The following is an 18,777-nucleotide window of genomic DNA, read 5'->3' on the forward strand; positions in this document are numbered from 1 at the left end:
ACGGAGTTCTACGCGTGCTCGCGTTCTTTGAGAATGCAACATTACTCGGTATGCGGCATTCTTCCGTTCCATAGCTAGCTTACATTCATCGTCAAACCAACCGTTCCGACTTTTTTTCCGGCTGGGGCCAAGTATCTTTGTGGCCGTATCAATGATAACGTTCTTCAGGTGGTTGTGAAGATCATTTGTTGATGCTTCATCTCCAGGATCTCTGTTGACTGCGGTTATTACAGCATCCATTTCCCTCTTATAGGTGTTGCGGAGAGCTGTGCTGTGGATGGCTTCAGTGTTAACTCTCACCTGATTGTCAGAGGGGATTCTGGGTAGTGTTGTTATTCGAGCTCGAAACACCATACCAACGAAATAGTGATGCGAGTCTATATTGGCCCCCCTATATGTTCTGACATTCATCAAGGCTGAGGGGTGGCGGCGTTCGATCAGCACGTGGTCAATTTGGTTGAAAGTGGTCCCATCTGGAGAGGGCCATGTATGTTTGTGGACCGCTTTCCGCGCAAACTAGGTACTTCCAATAACCATTTCGTGTGACACTGCTAATTGAATAATCCGCAGTCCGTTATCTTTTGTATTTTGGTGTAAGACAATCCGCAAGTATGATTTTGGCATCATATCTGCGACAGGCTTCGAGGGTTCGTTCTACTGCCTCGTAGAAAGTATCCTTCTCCGACTCTGCAGTCTCCTCTGTAGGGCGTGAACGTTAATGAGACTTATATTTCTAAACTTGTCTCGCAAGCGCAGAGTCCATAGCCGTTCGCTTATGTTTTCAAAGCCGATAACAGCAGGTTTAATTTTTTGGCTGGCTAGGAAACCTACACCGAGCACATTGTTTACTGGATGGCCACTACAATATATGGTGTAGTCACTTTTCTCCAGGAAACCGGTCCTTGTCCAACGCATCTCCTGTAACGCTGTTTCATCAGCACTATATTGGAACAGAGTATCGGTTAGCTGCTTGGCAGCTTCATCTCTGTACAGGGAGCGCACGTTCCATGAGAAAATGCGCAAATCGTTATGTCTTTGTCATTGCGGGTTCGTCGTTGTATTATCCGTAGAGTCCGAGGCTCCTGTTCTGGCTTCGTAACTTGGGTTTTCCGTGTAGGTTTGTCAGCCCTACCCAACCCCCAACCTGGAGGACCGGTTGGTACAATGTGTCCCGTTTTTAGGCGCGAGAGACTCGCCTTCATCTTTCTTCGTCTGTAGCTTTTCGTTAAGAAAGAGCTTTCAGCGGTCACCACGTGGAGGTGGAGATAGGGTTTGGTAGTAGAACTGTTGGTGTTGGTTCAGCAGGCGTTTCCCAGGTTTTATGCTCCATCGTGGGTACCAATCCACCTTTCGCCCTGATACCTATACTACCCTTTGACCACCAAAAAATGGCTGGTCCTAATTCAATGAAAAGGGGCTATAGTACAGTAGACTCTCGAAATAACGAAGCCTCAAATAGCGAACAACAAACCCTTCGAAATAGGGAATATAATTTTTACAAATTTTAATATTGTTTAAATTGTTTAGAACCTTTGTACCTTTTACAGGCAATAAAATTACAATATCAAACGATAGATACAAGCTTCGAGTAAAATAAGGATAGGATAAACCATGTCTATGATGCATATGGTACGTAGATTTCAAGAGAATTCTAGAAAACAATTTTTCTTATTTTAAGTACAAATTGTTTATTGCTAATGCAATAACTTCATCTATTAGGATATACATGGGACGTACTACCTACTCTATTAGTTTAATAGCTCGGTGCAACGTGTTCCAGTAGTTCCTTAAACAGCTCGAAATATGTCTTTTTCATAATAAGTGGAGAAAATAGAAGAAAATTGTTCACTCTTATGTGACAACGAAAGTTAACGATGTCTTCGGTATCGGGAAAGTATCGTTGGTGGAAATCGTCAGAGTGTATGATAAGAAATTGTATAAATAGGATGATTTGTGCAGCGACGACCAAGAAGTCTCCCAATGAGTAGAGGTAGAATAAAAGCTAAACAAAAAAAAGATTTCCAAGAGATTTCTGGTGAATTTAACACGAATGATGGTTGGCTTAATAAGTTTAAAAAGAGACAAGGAATACGTCATTTGAAAATTAGTGGTGAAAGTCCGTCTACAATTGATTCTTCTTCTTTTTCTTCAGCCTTTGTCCCGTTCACAAGCGGGGTCGGCTCGTCGTGATCGGTTTCGCCATTTGGCTCTATCGAATGCCTGATCTGGGTGCAATCTAGAGGCTTTTAAATCCCCATCCAATCCAGCGTATCAAGCCACCGTTGCTTAGGTCTGCCTTTTGGTCGTTTACCATCGACTTCGATGTTCAGACCAATTTTTGCAAGTGAATTCTCGTTTGCACGAATTGCGTGACCATACCATCGAAGACGCCTCTCTCGCAACTTTTCCACGATTCATTTATAACACAATTTTTGCGAAATTTTGAAAATCCGCTAATTTATAAAAGGTCGAAGAATCCATCAATGGCAGATAAAATGTTTGGAGAAACTAAACTAAACTAATCCAAGCAGGCTGCAATGGATGTAGTACAAATTTTACAATGTCAAAGTCATTGTAATAAAAAAGAATAAAACTTTCATATTTTTCCTTGTTTTTCTTTTAAACTTTTCACAGCTTCTCTCTCATAATAATGTTTCTAAATAACGAACCAAGTCTGTTTTATGTATTCTCGCGCCTGTCGAGATTCCTTTTGGGAGGGGGGGGGGGGGGATTCGGGGGATTCCCCCCGGGCCCGCAATAAAAATGTCATTGAGAAAAACAGGGATAATATGGGAGCCCGTATAGTTTTCACCCCACGCCCGGATTTTTTCTCTACGGCTCTGTTTATGTTGTTCGCTATTCGTATTGTGATGTATCGCGCGACTGCATAAAATTTGCAGTGAGAAAAAACTCGCAACGTTTATTTTAGATTGAATGATCTTTGCCACAAAAAGTGAAGAGGATAATGCACTCGCTTGGAATCCATTGTTTTTCCCTAACAACACTGGTCTGCAAAACTGAAACTTGTATCAAATTCGGAATGTACTATACAACAATAATATATTAATGAAATACAATTAGCTCAACAGATTTATGACATCACATATTCTCACAAAAAGTATAAATCGATTATACTCCGAATTTTAAGTAAAAGATTGATTAGGAAAATAAATTCCTTTATTGACTAATCATTTTGTAAAATAGATACAAATGCAGTATTTTGGGGACAAATACTCCCTTTCCTCAGTTTTTTATCTATTGAGATTGTCATTCTGTTTTTTAAAGGTATCTCCGTAATTATCGTATCCTAATCATCTAATTATGGTTCTTTTCTAGTTTTTCTCTGAAAGCTCAGCCAAGCTAGAAAAGTGGTTGGCCGTGTCTTTGGGGAATTTTCAATATGCGAAGGCTTCCCTATGGGTCTACTTTCCTAACGTCGTTTATTTTTCCCCTTCCTTTTCGATGATCCCCGAGAAGTTCAACCGGGCGCAGTTGAGTTTCTCGAGGATTATTCCTGTTTCTTCAATTTGGTGATTGCTAATGCATCGCCCACGAATCTGATCACGATTCTCGGAAGTAGGCCAGCCTCCTCGAGTTCGTTCTCCACATTGTCCATAAACGCCTCGCATAGCAACGGCGAGAGGGGATTACCCATTGCTGGCCGGAAATTGTTTTATAAAACTCATTTCTGAATGTGAAATAGGACTCACTCACTAGGACGGGTTTCACTTCAACTCCTTAACGATTTTGTGGTGGTTATTCGACACTCTTTTCCTTGTGACCATTCGTTGGCTGGAGGCTAGTAGACGCCAAATTTCTCGTTCTCATCTATTTTGAAGCGGCGGATAAGGATTTCTCCATTTTGCTTATGAGTTTTGAGTCGATCTTGCAAACATAACAACATATAAATGTTTGAGTTTATTTTCATGAAATGAAAGATTACCTTGGAAGATATTTTTTTTTTATTGGCTAAAAAGTATCTAATCTATACAAATACGTATTGCGGGGACCAACTGTCCCCTTCTTCAGTGTTTTATATTTTCATGCCCATAGCGCTGGCTATTTGCATGAAGATCTATCATTGAAAATACTGATTGAGACATTCGTGGCCATATCTTATATTCCTATACCAGTTTCAAGACATGGTGGGAGTTTGAGCCAATCTGTCTATACCCCTACGATTAATAAATTCTTATTGTGGAAATCATTTGACGAAAACGGTGATAACCGCCATATAAGAAGCCACTTATTACAAAATGAAAGCTCAGGATCGTATTAAGATGAACAGAAAAGATGTCCCAGTTCGCGATATCAATTGAGACACTTATATTTTTTGTCTGGCGCCTGAAACTTTGCTACGTCATTTTTAAGATATTGAGGTATAGTTTAAACCGAAACAAACTTCGATTTTCCGAAAGTCCTAGAGTGGTTTTCCCTCTTAAAAGATAAGAAAGTTTTTGACGAATTCGGAGTTCACACCTCTGGCGTATAGTGCAATGATCACAAACCAGAGAACAAATCAACACCCTTCTCTACTTTAGAAAACGGTTTGAGGGACGAATTACATTACTTACTTTATTAATTGAATCCACTCCATAGAGAATTCAGATTGTAGTTAAAGTCAAAGGCGGATCCACCCTAAACTTAAATACTTTTCAGTGAACATCATAAACAGTGAAACATATTTGAAGCTCTCCAGAAAGTCAATTTTAAGGATATTCTAAAAAAATTTAAAAAATCGGCTGCGTTTTACTTGTTTTATTAATTTTAATTAATACAAAATAAATGAAAGATTGAAAATTAACAAAAAGTATTAGCATTGCATCAAACTTTGGTGGCTACGAGCACTCAACCAAACATTTTCTTAACCATATTAGTATATCTCTCATCACTTCTTCTCCATTCATTTTTAATTCTATCGTATAAACCACAAAATTCTTTATTCTCTGCATAGTTCGATTTTTCTATCAATTCCTTTGCTTCTTCGTATTTGTTCAAGTTGCATAGGGCCAATGCCCGTCGATAAATGGCTTTGTCCGAAACTTGCTCGTTGTTCTGCTCAACGAATTCGGTCACGTGAAGAACGTCCTCGTAACGACCCTCTTTAACCAAACAAGCTGCAATATTTGTTTGAAGATTTGCAAATAGGCTTTGCAAATCACGTGGATTGACGTGTTCGCTCGACTCCGTTAGAACATCAAACGGTTGATATGAGATCAAACATTTCGCAGCTCGACAGAAATATTCTTGTGCGAATTTTGGATATTTTTTGAACATGGTTACGCCATTTTGTTTGTATTGTAAAGCCAACTGATATACCTCAGCGACTGTTAGTTTATATAAATAATTAATGAATTCGATTTTTAACATTTTTACAGTGAACTCTATCTGCACACCCGATTTCGTTTGAATATAGCACCGACTCCTTTCTCCAGTGAACATTTGTTGCAGAAATATCTCAGTGTAATAATCGGTGGGGGTGACTGCAGTTCCCAGTTGTATCCAGAATTCCCCTTCGTTGTTAAGGTAGTTTGTCTCACGGTCTTCGAGATTTTTAACGTCTGAGATATTCACAAGACATTTCGATATTTCCGTGGCCTTCGTCATTGAATTAAATGTGAAATCGATTAGTTCTTTACGTAGACCATTTTTCGAACAAGTCCATTCTCGCTGTGCTACTTCGTTGAAGATAGATGGGCCGCGCATGCCTTTCGACTTTCGATCCATAATTGTTCAGCATAAACTAGATCCTGCACATCTGGATTATATTCTTCAGTTTGCTCTAAACCTTTTATATAAAATCCTGGTTTCGGTGCTAAGAGGGCATGCAGTACACTTTGTGCTGCTTCTAGCGGTCTTTTAATAACAAATACACGAAAAGGCTTCTGTAAATAGAACCGCCACGGATCTGCCAATGGTGGGAAATTATGGAAGATATTCGTTTCTACGTTCCCTGGGTCCACACAGTGCACAGAAACGTTTGTATTGTATAGTAATTTCGAGAGCTTTACGGAGAACAACACTAGGCAAAATTTACTATACCCGTATGCTTGGAAGCGATTTTCCGGACAGTCGTCAAATACTTTGTGATATTCTAGTTTAGGGTAAGTGTGAACGAAATTATGTGCAGCTGATGAAAGATTTACAATTCTAGCTACATTGTCTTTCTTTAACACTGGAAGCAATAAGAGCGTTAGAAGAAACACCCCGAGATAGTTCGTCTGAAAAGTCACATCGAAACCGTCAGCAGTATTTTCTGGGTTAGCGTAAAAGACTCCGGCGTTATTAATCAGAGCATGTACAGGTTGGTTGGATTTGGAAATTTGTTCGACAAATGTTGATATGCTTCTGAAGCTAGTCAAATCCAGGAGCTGTGCTTCAATATTTCCCTCTGGAATTTCTTTTTTTAAGTGTTTTTCGACCTTAGATAGTTTGCAGAGGTTACGCCCGGTTAGTATGAGATTGGCACCTGAAAGAAAAAAATATCGTATGAGCTAGGAAGAAAGCATGATATAAACCAACTCATAAAATGATTTCAGAAGTGCTTTTCCTATGTGTCTTTAAAGGGGCACAATAGTTCTTTTAGAACGCCGGGCAACTTCTCTTAACAAATATTATTATCACGTGTCTATAAAGCAGCAATTAGCTAGGATTGACTTCCTGCGGTTACACTGCTCGCAGTATCTAGTAGGACTAAACTATCACTTGTAATACTAATAATATTCCATCGATCATCACTCGACTATTAATGAAATATTGGCCTATCATATAGCCTTAAAAAATGCTAGTTAGTTGCTTCAGGTAATAGCAATTAAATCAAGCGATCAAAGCACGGGTTTACAAAACATTTACCTCAAGTAGCAAACGGATATGAAATCTACAACAATTTAGTTATTTCGTCTTAGAATATTGAAAATAGTGCTTGGATCTTTGTAATTAACTGCTTGGCTCATATCATTGGTAAAATTTTGCACAAGTCCATAAAGATTTCAACCATGCCATCATTGCCGGTTTGTGGCAGTATGTTTTAGGTCATTCCATATAGCAAAGGATATGCCGACTTAGAAGATCAGGCAGAGTTGTAGTGCATATCTATTATGGAATAGAAACTTTTGGGCTTGTACTTCCATCATTCTCAAACCGAATCTGGCCTCTAGAATGATTATATGGTTGTCATTCACCCCTTGGTGGGGAATAGTGCATCAACCACGCATAAACGCTTGCGCTCCTTCTCTACAGTTTTGCATCGAGTGTTCTTGGGGCGAGCCACCCATCGTCTATCTTGGATAAGTGGAGTTCACTGCATGGCATAGCCGGCAATGCAATTGTCGCCCCTCATTAATGTGTCATCTATCCATTGCCTTCCGATCACATCGCGTACTGCTGCCAGGTCTGTGCGCCAATCGAGTTCTTCGTTTGTAATAATATAAAGTCAGCGTATTTTTATAATACCTCGCAGACAGGTATTCACGAGGGCTTAAAGCCTTCGAGTGATAGTGGTGGTCGCTTTCCATGTATTATTCCCATATACTAACATAGAAAGAGCACTAGAACAGGACGGTCTCAACTTGATCTTGATGTTGAGATAACTCCAGATTTTAGACAAGGCAGCGAAAGCGGATTTAGCGCTTTTAATGCGTGGGACATGCAGTTCGGTGCTACTATCGGCAGAAACCAAATTTCGTAGATATACAAATTGATCGACGCCTTCGATAACCTGTCCATTAACGCAGATAGGGAGAGTGCGATGATCCGAGAGACTGTTGATGTTTCTGTTCTCTACTTACCTCTCTTTTCAAATCCAGAGTCATTTGGTCCATCACTTTCACCGGGTGATGATCAAACAGATCTCATCAGATGTCATTGTCCATTGAAATCCTCCACGCCCTCCGGGTAAAATAGCAGGAAGAACGCAACCGATAACAACACGAAATAACATCGATGACAAGATGCAACCTGGCAGACTGTGCAGCACGTGACATTTTGCGCCATCATATGTCGCTATGATAATAGCTTTAGTTTCTTCGGAATAACACTCCTGCGGAAAGCAAGCCAAATATACTCCTTGTTCACGCTATCGAAAGCTTTTTCGAAAACGATGAAGAGCAAGTCAAACTCCGCGCACTCTTCCAAATTGATTCCTATGGTGTTGTTGTGGTGACAATCCGGAGCGGAAACTAGCCTGCTTTATGCATAAGGTGGCTATTCATTTCATTCATAAGAGGAAGAACTTCATCGTATGTGATACGGTTAAGAACCTTGGTGAAGTGTTCTTCTCACCTCTGTAGCTGCTCATCATTGCTGCAGAGATCCACAAACTTCCAGCCATTATGGTTGCGGTCGCCAATACCGTGTTCTCCTATCACATGATCGAGCCCACCTTGCCATTCAGATTATCCATAACGATTACAATGTCACCTTTAAGAAGCCTCTCCTGAACTGCATGTAATTGTTCGTAGAAAGTATTCTTCTTCATTATATTAAAAAGTGATACTCCTCAACCTGGACCGGAATCACGCAGAAATGTGTCAGAACCCGCCGCTCAGGTCAAGAGAGCGCGCCTTGCGTTAGCCTTCAGAAACAACACGACACCGAATTCGACTCATGGAAGTTCTTATATTTTTGAATAGATATGTTCACTTTTAAAGCGTATAATTGGTTGTAACGTAGCTTGAATTCTTTATAACATACGTTTATAAGACCGCATAAGAATCCATAGACGGTGGGAACTGGTAACGTTCACACATGCAGAAACCTACATTTCTCTTCGTTGAGTTTAAGAGTGCGGTGTCCTCATACATACAAAAGACTTGTGTAAATTTTTTCACCAAATATGGTTATGTTGGGTATCAAATGGAAGGTATTGTTTAGTACAGTCTTAGTTTTGACTTTTTTTTAGAAGGGTGGGGAGTGGGAGGGGTCGAAAGTGATGATTCCGTTCTCAGAAACTACCCAACCAAAAAAAACTGAAAAAAAATTATGAAGCTGCTTCTTCACATATCTGTTCAAATTAAGTTAGAAATAGTATATTGCTATATATTTGGAGGAATTGGCTAGAAACCCCCCCCCCCCCTTAAGTTTATCCTAGAATTATAAAAATTTGTAGTAATATAGAATATAATATGAAGCATGTTATTTCCAAGTTCCAAAGTTGGCTTTACCGTGTAAATTTACTGCACTAAAATGAGTAGTCTGACATTCGAAATGCATATATATAACGGGTTGCGTACAAATGGGATAGTTCTGCACTCAACTATACTCACAAAAGAAACAGACAAATCCTTTCATACCTGAAGCGCCGAGGTTCCGGTATCCCGACTTGTTTTTTTTTTAAATTGCTTCGACCTGTGCCAGGGATTTTTACATAAAATATTTTTGGCAAGGTGCTACGACAAAGCTAGTATTTTTATAAAAAAGTATGATTTCCTGACAGCACCGATGTGGGACAATTTTTAAGTTTCTGCCTTTCAATGAAGAAAGATTCAGCGGAATCGTATCGAATGCTTTGCGAGGCTTACAAAAGTTACGCGTTGTCCGAATCGCACTGTAGAGCTTGATCTCACAGTTTTCAAAATGACGTTTTTGACATTACAACGAAAAGGCGCCAAGCGTCCTTGCTACTGATGGCACCCCAAATCAGTACTCCCGTGGAGTATTTTACGATATGGATAACGCAATTAGGATGAAATTTCTCGCCTCGACGAGGGCGCACAGATTCTGCTATTTTTACTAAAATATCAAACGTGTTATAATCGCCGAAATAGATCTGTGAATATACAGCAAATGTATTCGTTTTTATTAAAATGTGATGATGGTGATGCTGAAATCATCGATCTCTATATGTTCGTCAGATACTTGCTTTTGCCATCCTAACCGCTTAGCTTTATTCGCAGCCGTTAACTTAGACTTTTGGTGGTAGCCAAGCCTTAAAATTCAAATATTTTCCTTGATTAATATTCAATAGTGTCTACTTGAAATAAATATATATCTATTTACGTTTTCAATGCGTTTAAGGTTTGTTTTTGCGTACGAAGTATATACATATTTCTGTATTCATCAGGAAATAGTAATGGGCAATATTTTTTTGTTAAGAATGAGGTAGTAATTATAACTCCAATATGTACATCTCGGAGTTTCAAATTACATGAAGGAATATTTGAAATTTTTAGCTATGTACGAATGGAAAAACATTATTGAAAGTTTTGTTTAAGAATTGAGGGATTCCTAAATCCGCCATTCACTTAATGGCGGATCGAACTAGTTGGAAAGTAACATGCTTTCTCGGTTGGGGTCTACGGAACCCTCAAACTTGGGCAAGCACCCAAGCTGCAAAATATATGACTTGCGGTTTCGTCCAGGACAGAGGCACTTAACGGCGGACCGGACCAGTTCAAAAGCAAAACACATGCCGGTGCGAATTCACCGCCATTGCGATTCCCTTTTCCTCAACGAAACAGGGACCAATAATTCCAGCTTTGCACACCACACTGTGATTTTAGGTGAACGCAAACACCTTTGATTTAATTTTCGAGGATTGGTGTCAGCGTTGACGAATCCACACAAATGAAAGTGGACTCCATCACTAAGAAACAATAGTATCCCCAAAAATGACTTCGAGAAGAACCTCACACTCGATCGACCGCATGGTGGCGACTGAACTCTGTCAGGACAAAACTTTGTAGTTCCGTCTCTTGAACGAGGCCATTAACGCTACCTTACGACATCAACCAACTGAATAGCGAGCACTTTTAAAAAGAAAGTTATGCTATCGCACCCTGTAGTAAAGTTATCAAAAACAGGGAAGTTGCGTTTGTTGAATTCTCCGTGGAAGTCAGTAAAAGCATCGCCTTTCGCAGGATGAAATTCCGAATAGATATGGACATAATCATTACTGAATCCAATAGTTTAAATCCCAATTTAATAATAAATTCACATTCACATGTTAATTCGTGCAAAAAAACGTACACATTTGGGATTTTTTTCAAGACAATGAAAATCTACTAAAATCAATGGTACATTAAAGGATGGCATTCGAAGGATATTGTGTAAAATTTTCATAAAGAAATATTAAAAAATAAGGCAAGTTCACCAATTATTCGGATGCGTGTCCGAAAAAAAGCAGAATTGCGTTGCCCCTTATAACTCGGTGGTGGATCTTCTGAAATAAAAAAATCAAAGTTTGTTCATTAGATGATCCCTTTCTCCAGGTAACGCTCGGAGGTTTTTTTGGAATTTCAGTTTTTCACTTTTTGATGTGAAAAAACGTGATTTTTTTGGAGGAAATCGGCTAATTATTGTGAAATATAAAACATTAACAAATTAAAAAAAACTCTCCAGTGTTGCCTGTAGTGTAATGTTCAAAATTTCAAAAGGCTCGGTGCAGTCATTTTGAAGTTATGAGCGGCACTGACTTGAGAATCGTGGGTTGTTGAAAAATTGCTTTGAAGTTTTGAACACTAAAAAATTTGAAATAAAACTTTCATAAGCGAGTTTTGTCGAGTTAGCTTACATTCAAACATCGATGATAGGTCCATAAAGGATGCTGCCATCATCCATGATGTCTAAAGTATCTTTTTGCTTCTGTCTAGGGCGAATCCTGCTTTCTTTAGCCTGTTTTTCAGCTCCCGGCTCCGCTCGGCTTATTGCGCCCTATCTTAGGCGCTTGGTCCACATCTGATTCTCATGCCTTGCATGAAGTTTAGTAAAACAAAGAACCTTTATTGAAAACACAGGCTGCGACATAAGCTGCAATATCGACGATGATACAGGTTGCACTGAAGTGCTTTGATGAGATTTTGCAAATAAGTTGATTGGAACTCTCATTGTTGTTCTGCCTAAAACTCTCGACACATCGCTCCAGAAGAGCATCGTCGCCCGGCGGAGACATACATGCCAGTGGAGCAATTGTGGAACCATATAAACAATTCGGAATAAAGGAAGCTTGTGTTTATCTTATGTGAAGAACTTTCTATGCATGATATCGCTTATCCTGACGCCAGTATAAGATCTTCTACTATGAACTTAGGGAGGTTTTGGGGTAAATTTCTAAAATATGGTAATATGCCATTAACAATAATAATAATAATCGTTGGCGCAACAATCCATATTGAATCAGGGCCTTGGAGTGTGTTAGAGCACTTCATTCAAGACCGTAACGGTACACCAGGAGGCAATGTGGTCAGCATTGCGCTCGCCCGAGATTATCACCCTGATTTGACTCAGGCACTCATTCACAGCTGTGTCGACTGGTATCCGACGTCAAATCACGATACAAATTCCACTGCCACCAGTGAGATTTGAACCGCGACCTTCCGTACGACAGCCTTGCGCTCAAACCACTCAGCTATTCGGACATAATATGCCATTATCAAGTTTAATTGAGCAGATATTGAGGCCTAGATTTTGTGTATATTTTTGTGATTTTTCTCAAATTTAGATAGGTTCTGAGAACGTGACCTGTGTTTTGGGGTGCACATTTTGAGCCTTCACTCCCGATATTTCATCCCATATCAGAGCCAAGATCAATTTCGAAAAATACTAATCGAGCTCTTCGATTTGATACACTACATGATCATATTCCAAAGTAGAAAATTTTATACCCCCCTTTCGACTGTATGAAAAAAAAGAGTAACGTAGGTGCCGCACAAAAAACAGTGAATGGTTTGAGACAGGAATGCAAGCCAAACACGAAAGAAGATAGAGACAATGGAAGAAATGTTATTATTAACCCAGACGATGTCAAGACGAGATGAGTTAAAAACCCCGAAGAGTCACTGATTTCGGCTTAAGGGGCTATTCTAGCTATAAAAAAATTCTCAAATTTTTTTCTATTAGCATATTTTGATTAATTATATGTTCAACAGTAATTGTGTATAATATTAGGTTGATATCTACTTTCTATTTAATTCTATAAGCCTATTTCGCATATAAATCATAATAAAGGCTGTTTCACAAAAAATGGTTTTCTGATGCGCTGTGTAGTACAGAGAAAATCTAATGAACTTATGATATTATTAAACACTGCGCGCACCCAAAATTAGGCAAGTACATTAAACTTTTGCAGTCTGAGAAACACGGGAAAAGTCGATAGCCCTATGTTCAACAGCTTGACAAACTGCCAAAATTCAAAATATATGCCCAAAATTCAGGAGTGTGCGATAGATTTACATCCCAACTAAAGAAATATTTTTATTGAACTGATTACAATTCACTTGGAAAGGCTGGATTTCTATCTCTTTGGATTTATCTTTCGACACTGTGGGTGCCATTTAGTTTTTCTTCCTTTTTTGTAACGATGAAATTTTCATCTTAAGGATTCTTTTTTATAAAATGTTTAAAATGACACCCCGTCTTACGTGTTTAACACTAAAATAACTCCTTAGGAAATTAAAAATCACAACCACATGTATGTACTGGGTAATTATTGTTGCCTGTGTGGCTTGTTCCTGTCTTTTGTCTAACAAATTTTCTTTTCGGGGCTTCTTGTAATTTGGCGAACTTTTCCAAGAATTTGAACTTCCTTGATCTGCTATTAAAGCGTCGTCTACAACTGGACACAGTACAGTACCGTCGGATGTCATCCTACTCAAATTTCTCGAAAATTCTGAAACAATTTGTAATTATGGTAAGCGTGATATCTGACTGACATTTTTTTGATTTTCCAAAAGTTACAGAACTTTTTTTAACCTACATTTCTGATAATGCATTTAGAAGTTCTGATGATCCCCATGGCTCTCTGATTGAATTTCGTCCATCATTTTGTTCTCGCCTATTAACTAACTTGTAAAAATATCCTTCTTTCCCTTATAATCGACAGGTAGGTAATTTATTCGTCGAAAACAATGAAATTTATTACTTCTCCCTATTTTGGAAGAAGAAGACATCAACTTTTTTTACTCAACCACGTTGGCTGCAACCACCTTTCTTTGCTATGCTTTCTGTAAAAACATTTATCTATTTTAGCATTGAAGTGCCATTTGGTAAGCACTTGCATATATATATTTTCTTTCAATATTGGTTCGCTTTTGGGGCGATTGCTGCCTCTCATTAAACTGTACTATTCAGCTTTTTCAACAGTTTTGTATTTGCACGCTCTGTTCCTTTTAACAATTCCACTAGAACTAGCGCTTCTAAACCTTTTGCTCTTATTTTTACAAATGGGAGCTGACTGTTATGATATAGATTTCCTTGTGGCGGAGCGATGCTTGAAAACCGCTTCACCTTCCTGGCAGCACCAATCAGTGAACGCGCCTGGCGGACACGTCGACAATAAAGGCCACGTACAACGTGTCAACCCGACGCGCTAAGACCCGGAAAAGACTACGAACACCGGGGGCTCTTCACGGTTGTGGAAAGCGGTGAGTTGCGGGAGGAGCCAATCGACCGAAGACAACGGGCCGCAGCTACCACGCTCTGCCCATTTTGCAATACACACCACGATCTGACCAGCAACCAGAAAACTGTAAGAACCTGCCGTCGGCTCGGACAATTGGAAACTGCTTCTGTTTCTTATAAAACAAAATAATAGCGAGCAACGAACTCAGCCAACATTAATAAGAGCCAATTCTCCATTGAAATCGGCACATCTTCCGGTAAACTCTAATTAGTAACAACTGTCTAAAGCTCGTCCTTAGTGTCGTACCAGACAATTGCAGTTGGTACCAATTCTTTACGAATCCTTCATATTGAATATGCAACACGGACCGGAGCAGTCGCAGAATGATCGGCAGAAATACAAACGCATCAAGTTCGAGCTTCCGCACTGGTGAATCGAATCAGCCGCAAAAGCAGACAATACACATGAATTATCATCCACCATCAACAAGATCGGCAGACAATTACAGCGCCCCAACAGCAGCTTCAGAAGCAGCAGCAACAATAAACCCAACAATAGCAGCAACAGCAAATGCAGACACAAACGCCTCAACCGTAGTCTCAGCGTTAGTAATCTCTGAGGAAAGGGCCGAATGCGAAGCGCAGGAAACGTCTAACACATTTCGGAATAGCGGAATTTGCGTTTCGGATGTAAAGGTTTCTTCATCGTCATCATCATCATCATCAACGGCACAACAACTGGTATCCGGTCTAGGCCTGCCTTAATAAGGAACTCCAGACATCCCGGCTATCCCATATGACACACTACAGGATTATAGTACCCTTTAGGAGGCAATGTGACCAGCATTGCGCTCGCCGGAGGTTATTACCCTGATTTGACTCAGGTACTCATTCACAGCTGAGCCGACTGGTATCCGACGAAAAATTCCAATGTCACCGGTGAGATTTGAATCGCGACCTTCCGTACGATAGTCTTGTGCGAGTGGTTAGAGCACAGCTGAGTAGCTATCCCGACACATATTGTGGTGGTTAAATTATCGAAATTTGAAATTTCTGTAAGAAATGCTTGGTATGTGTTTTCTACTGGCAAGGTCTATTTGCCCCCACTGACTGCGCCACCAGAGCCGCTTGTAACTCCTATTGCTGGAACTACTCAAGAATCCAAACAGCTTTTACAAAGTATTTGGAGATAACATGCATGCTTGCAAATGGTATCGTTTGGAGTGACGAATATTGTAATATATTATAATTTCACACCCAGATTCAAAGTGCAAAGACAAGTGTATCATTAGATTAGTTCACTTCTTCCAGTACTTGAAGAAAATCTGCAGTTTTTGCAAGGGGGAGCAGAACAACGTCTGCCGGGTTCAGAGAGTATTTTATATATTTATATAAAAAATGCCACACTCCCAGTAGCTGCTATGGGAAATAAAGCAGCTGGATGGGGACAAGGCTGGTACCAAGCTCCTGCAGTCTTGTGGCTTCAAAGACTGCTGGAAGGCGCCCAGGCTGCACTAACCTGTGCCAACAGCAGTTCCCTGATGAAATGTATGAGGGGCAAGCTCGCCTCGCGATCCCGGAAGTATCTCACGAGACTACCGAGATCGGGGGAATGCGGAGAGAAATGGCTGGTTTCGCGGTTAATGTCGCCACGTTGACAGTAACCGTGAATGAAATGGACGGCCTTGTATTCGCGCGCCGCAGTCCATGTTCTGGCCACCTCCTCCAGGGAGTCCTTGGCACATCTCCAGTGTATTTTTCAACGCCTAACTTACCAGTTCCTAACGCTGCGGGACCACAACTATTGAAGGGCGTCCCCCAATTGACATTGTAAAAGTGGTATTAAATACCACAAACTCTTCGAAGAATATATGGCACAAAAGCATTATATGCCCGTTATATAAGATGGGAGATAATCTCCGATGTGACAATTGCAGACGCGTTTCACTTTTGTGTTCATCATACTAGAGATAACTAATCTCATTGACGTCGGATACCAGTCGACTCAGCTGTGAATGAGGGTAATAATCTCGGACGAGCGCAATGCTGACCACATTGCCTCCTACAGTGCACTGTCGTGTACCGTTACAGTCTTGAATGAAGTGCTCTAACACACTTCAAGGCCGTGATCCAATATGGATTTTTGCACCAACGATTATTGATTTTATCGCTACGATAATAAACGCCAACTGCTGATTGAGGTGTTTATGGTGTTATTATGGTTCTAGTACAAGAGGCCGTTGTGATCGTCGATGCTGGCTATCGCTTGTGAATTTGCTAGTGTTTCTCTAGGCAGACCGTGACTTCGAAAAAAGATTTTGGGTTTGTGTGAATACCTATTTACTATGGGAATTCTTTGCAGTGCCGAGCAAACAATGAAAAATTCATATTCTTCTAAATGATAAGCAATAAAATTTATTGATTCCCTGTTCTTTGCATACCTTATACCTTTCTGTAATATACGGGAACTTTTACTCTTCTGCTGTCATTTGGGAAAATTAATTCTTGACAACAGCAAGGCAAATATCATTCTAGTAATAACTAATAATATCTGCTGCCGAGTATAATATGTGACGTTGGCGATGAAAGGTAATGAAAGTTGGAGTTTGTGATATTATTCTATAATATCTCAATTTGAAAGGGTGATGTAATGAAACGTATTAAAGTGATGCTTCGCGCCGAAATCATACAAAATCATTGAAAAAAAACTAAGGCCTTATTGAAGTAATAAAAACTTGTTGTTTCTTTTTCGTTGGTGTGGGTATTTATTCTTGCAAATATCCGAAATATCGGTATTTGCAAGAATAAATAAATAAATACCCACACCAACGAAAAAGAAACAACAAGTTTTTATTACTTCAATTAATTAATCGTTGGAAACACCGCATAATTTCACTCTGATAAGGCCTTATTCCAACAATTTCATTGATGAACGCCAACTGTTCTCAGTAAAACTAGTGTTTGAGAAATGCTGAAAATTTAACACCAATATGCAACAGATCTTGATAGATTTCGGATTCAAATAATGCTCGGTTTGGAAATTCCACCGAAACCAGGAAAATTGACACATAACTTGTTTATAAACTCGGATTTGCTGCAAGGAGACAGTCTCGCTCTTAGTGTCTTCAATATATAGTAGCTCTGGAGCATGTTATCCGGAAAATTCCCACCAATACGACAAAAGCGAATACAACGTCGAAAGCAAAGACAACTTGATATATGAAATAATAAAACTTGTTTTTCCTATTCGCTAGTGTTGACTTTTATTTTACAAATACCGATATTTCGGGAACCACTTGTTCCCTTCACCAGTGCTAACTCAGGTTAACACTTCCCAAAATATCGATATTTGCAAAATAAAAATCAACACTAGCGAATAGGAAAAACAAGTTATATTATTTCAAATATTTAACCGCTAGAAACACCGCGTAATTACACTCAGATAAACTTGATATAGTTGGGGTAGACTTGATAAAGATCGGCAAGGAAGATGACGAATCTTGCAGGCGAATAGGTCTACCAAATAAGAGTTTTCCCTCGGCTTCTCTCGATGATGAAATTAAAAAAGCTACACAAGAGCAGATTCCGGATAAACCTCACAATGCTGGATTTAACGTAAGCCGTGTCTGTGGATTAATATTAGCTTACAACAAAGAACACAAGATTCTCTAAAATCGAGTTTATGAAAATGCGACAAGAAGTTGAGGGCGATGACCTTGACAACATATTTGAAAATTATAAAAAAAAAACAAACGGTTCAATAAAGATAACCAGAATTTTTTGTTAGGGGAATGCGATACTTTTTTCCAATTTGATGTAATGAAAGATACCTCTGGAAGCTAACTCCTTCGCTACAGCGAGTCCTATGCCTGATGTGGCACCTGTAATGATGACCACCCTCCCTTTAAGACTGGCACGGCACTTGCACCGTCTTCCGTAAAAATATTGCCTGCAAGTTGGGATAACATCAAGAAATCAATAAAGATCGAAGTCTTTGACTATTCCCGTATGTACCGAACAGAAAATGCAACCGCCACTGCCACAACAACTGTTAACCCGAATCGGTACCACATTTTGATACTAGATTATTCGCGAAATTTGCAATTATCAAAACGAACGAGAATGACTTGAAACAGATTCTCCAACTGATACGTATGTAGATTGCCGGTTGTCACTGATTGTCAACTCAGCATAATTTGACTACGATTATCTCCTGCTTACCTTACAGCGATGAATGCAAATAAACGTTGATTCTTTCTATTCAAATAATTGCTCTGGTGGTTGGGTACTGTACCGAGCACGCGATAAACAGCCTTCTATCTTACGAAGCCATTGGATTGACACAACGGCAAGAAGCTGATGTAGCGCAAAGCAGGGACGCTGGGCAATTTTTCACCGTTTTTCTGTTCGAAAATCAAATCTTCTCCTGCTGGACTTATTTAA

At 39.6% G+C, this 18,777-nt stretch overlaps 2 protein-coding genes across 3 annotated transcripts; both read right to left on the reverse strand.

Annotated features, from left to right (window-relative positions):
* Positions 1-4,848: 4,848 nt before the first annotated feature.
* On the reverse strand, positions 4,849-5,607 carry LOC119652068. The gene has a single exon (XM_038056006.1). It carries the CDS (start codon positions 5,605-5,607, stop codon positions 4,849-4,851), a length of 759 nt encoding a protein of 252 aa, XP_037911934.1.
* LOC119651590 (retinol dehydrogenase 12-like) lies at positions 5,538-18,693 on the reverse strand. 2 transcript variants are annotated; one of them, XM_038055237.1, is made up of 3 exons: positions 18,349-18,536; positions 18,165-18,283; positions 5,538-6,469 (listed from the first exon to the last, which is right to left on the reverse strand). In XM_038055237.1, exons 1-3 carry the CDS (start codon positions 18,405-18,407, stop codon positions 5,676-5,678), a joined length of 972 nt encoding a protein of 323 aa, XP_037911165.1. In that variant the 5' UTR covers positions 18,408-18,536; the 3' UTR covers positions 5,538-5,675. The 2 variants fall into 2 exon arrangements, 1 of the variants encoding a protein (XP_037911165.1); XR_005249470.1 differs by lacking the exons at positions 18,165-18,283; positions 18,349-18,536 and adding an exon at positions 18,556-18,693 and having other exon boundaries at positions 6,333-6,469.
* Between the last annotated feature and the right edge of the window lie 84 nt (positions 18,694-18,777).

Source organism: Hermetia illucens, chromosome 3, assembly GCF_905115235.1.
Source record: "Hermetia illucens chromosome 3, iHerIll2.2.curated.20191125, whole genome shotgun sequence".
NCBI lineage: Eukaryota > Metazoa > Arthropoda > Insecta > Diptera > Stratiomyidae > Hermetia > Hermetia illucens.